This window comes from Lactuca saligna, chromosome 5, assembly GCF_052625555.1.
Source record: "Lactuca saligna cultivar CGN05327 chromosome 5, ASM5262555v1, whole genome shotgun sequence".
NCBI classification, from domain to species: Eukaryota; Viridiplantae; Streptophyta; class Magnoliopsida; order Asterales; family Asteraceae; genus Lactuca; species Lactuca saligna.
Genome location: NC_136421.1, coordinates 237,954,010 through 237,956,568, shown reverse-complemented (window position 1 = coordinate 237,956,568; position 2,559 = coordinate 237,954,010). Strand labels below are relative to the sequence as shown.

Here is a 2,559-nt window from a genome sequence, read left to right as displayed (position 1 = left end):
TTCAATTTCTTTCTATTGCTTGATTTTGGATTTTGTTCATCAATTTGGGGATATCAGAGATGAATTCCATGAGATTCTTGAGAAGACGAAGAGAGAGAGAGAGAGAGAGAGAGAGAGAGAGAGAGAGAGAGAGAGAGAGAGAGAGAGAGAGGTGGGGATACTTTTTTTTTCTTTATTTTTTAATTAAAACAACATTAGAATAATTATAAAAAATACAAAAGAGAAAATAAAAGGGCATAATCGTTTTTTTAATTTTTTTTGGACCAAAAAATTCAGAAAAACCTTAATTTTAGACCTTCCATACAAGCTGAAAACTTTTTAAACCTCATCCAAAAAAATTTGAAAACCACAAGAACCATATTTGCAATTTTATCTTTTATTTTAGAATAACAAATTGACATAATACTTTTACGGGTCACGATAAAAGCAGTTATATCAATTCGGTCATGACTTCCAACAAGAACAACCTAATTATTTCCCGCCAAATTTTTCAAAATTTCGTACACCTCACGCTATAAAGCCAGGCATGCAATGCTCACATGTTCATTTTCCCCTCACAATTCGTAACGTACAAACCAGATCTCAGTTTCAGAACATTGACGAAGAAATGAGAGGACCTAAGATCACTGCTAACATTGCTCAGAAGAAGCTTAATCCTGAGTAATTTTCTCCGCTTCTCTTCTATTTTATTATCATCTTCTTGTTCTACTGATCATTGACCCGATTCATTAGCGTAGCGATCATGCATTATCTATTGTTTGGATTAATTTCCTTCAGATTTGATGTTATATTCTCTGCTCAATTTATGTGTGAATTGATTTCTAGATTGTTAATCGGTTTTATTCTTCATCATCTTTCGGTGTCTCATATCTGATTGCTTGTGGTGATTGATGTAGTTTATATGCATATTTGTTGTTTGATGTTGTTGAAGGGCAACGAAGAAGGCGAAGGCTGATAAGAGTGTGGCAAAGAAGGAGAAAGCGTCGAAGAAAAATCCCGGTGCTCCGAAGCGACCTCCATCTGCTTTTTTCGTCTTCATGTAAGCTACTCTGTTCATACTTCCTGTTCTCGAGGTTTATGTATATGAATGAGTATATCCGAATGAGATCGATTACATATTGTTTAATGTTTTAGAATATAACTCGTGCTGTTGTTTCCATGATATCGCAGGGAGGAATTCAGGAAGGAATACAAGGAGAATTTTCCTGATAACAAGTCCGTCTCCATCGTATGTTTCAGAGATCCATTCTTCTACCTTTACTTTCATTAACTTCATTAAAACCTTTCGTATGATCTATCGAATACCGATCCGATCGTATTATGTTCATTAAACATAATTGTGATATTGAATTGATGAGTTTACGTGTTCGTTAAACAGGTTGCAAAGGAAGGTGGAGTGAAGTGGAAGGCTATGTCCGACTCTGTAAGATATCAGATCTGAACTATATAATACAAAACTTCCATCAGTTTGTTTTAATAACCTCTGTATCGTTATTGATTATGTTTATCTGGTTCATAGGAGAAAGCTCCATATGTTGAGAAAGCAGCTGTGAAGAAAGCAGAGTACGGAATCGTTCTGAAACAGTTCAACCATGATCTCGTAATAATTCCCACACCTTCTTCTTCTGATTGTTATCAAATCATCTATTATTCTCTCAACTTTATGAAATTAATTATGTTGTGTATGATCAATCAGAACGAAAACTCAAAGGAGAAGTCGGGATCAACCTCAAAATCATCATCCGATAGTCACGATGACGTGGAGCAGGAAGCTAGCTCTTAGGTCAGATCTAAATTTGATAATAAATAAGGTTTTACTAATATGATATAATGTGTATAAAACTCGTATGAAGCTTTTGTTGATTTTGTACTCTTTTCTATATTTGTCTATCACATTAATGATCTACTAGCTTATCTTCAAAATTTGGATACCTTTAAGATGTGTTGATTTTTCTACAAGTTTATAATTCATCAAAGTTATGATTTCACATATAAAACTGTTAGTACATTAAAAGAATAGGATAATATTTTTCTAATTTACACAATATACGTTAAGGATTCAAAACAATATTTGTATCATGACTTGATTTCATAATGTGGAAGTTGTAAATTATTTTTACTTGTCAATTTCAACTCTAAATAAAAAGAGGTTCATCATTGTTAGTTGTACAAAAAGTACAATTATTAAATATATAGGTAAAAAAATGTTTTCAAATTAAATAAGCAATATGCAGTTATGCACAATAGTGTTGCTGTTTTTGCAAGGGTGTGGAAGCCTCCATCGTAAAATGCGTTACCTAAAATCAATATGACCACCAATTTGCGGACTTGATATTTTTGCAATTTTTTGGGTAATTTTTTTTCAGAAAAATAAAAATTGAAAAGGATATGCGTTTTTTTTAAGTATTATTTTTGAAATATTTTCGTCTAATAAAAGTGTTTGTAAAACTGGTTAAGGTGTTTTGCTTTCGTGAATTTCGTGGTTAACTCCAATTAAAGGTTATATTTTTTTTAAGTTATATTTATGTCTTGCAATCACTAGGTTCAATTGTTTCATAT

The 2,559-nt window shown here is 32.2% G+C and overlaps 1 protein-coding gene across 1 annotated transcript; it reads left to right on the top strand.

Annotated features, from left to right (window-relative positions):
• Positions 1 to 472: 472 nt before the first annotated feature.
• LOC144998061 (high mobility group B protein 3-like) lies at positions 473 to 1,923 on the top strand. Its single transcript, XM_078957894.1, has 6 exons — positions 473 to 660; positions 932 to 1,039; positions 1,171 to 1,228; positions 1,379 to 1,423; positions 1,520 to 1,600; positions 1,697 to 1,923. The coding sequence occupies exons 1-6, from the start codon at positions 527 to 529 to the stop codon at positions 1,781 to 1,783; spliced, it is 513 nt and encodes a 170-aa protein (XP_078814020.1). The 5' UTR covers positions 473 to 526; the 3' UTR covers positions 1,784 to 1,923.
• Positions 1,924 to 2,559: the final 636 nt, after the last annotated feature.

What these genes read in the sequence shown, in the direction of transcription:
- LOC144998061 (XM_078957894.1), top strand. Translation starts at nt 527, where the DNA reads ATGCAATGCTCACATGTTCATTTTCCCCTCACAATTCGTAACGTACAA. An exon ending in CAGAAGAAGCTTAATCCTGA is followed by an intron (nt 661 to 931) that starts GTAATTTTCTCC and finishes ATGTTGTTGAAG; the next exon opens with GGCAACGAAGAAGGCGAAGG. An exon ending in TCTGCTTTTTTCGTCTTCAT is followed by an intron (nt 1,040 to 1,170) that starts GTAAGCTACTCT and finishes ATGATATCGCAG; the next exon opens with GGAGGAATTCAGGAAGGAAT.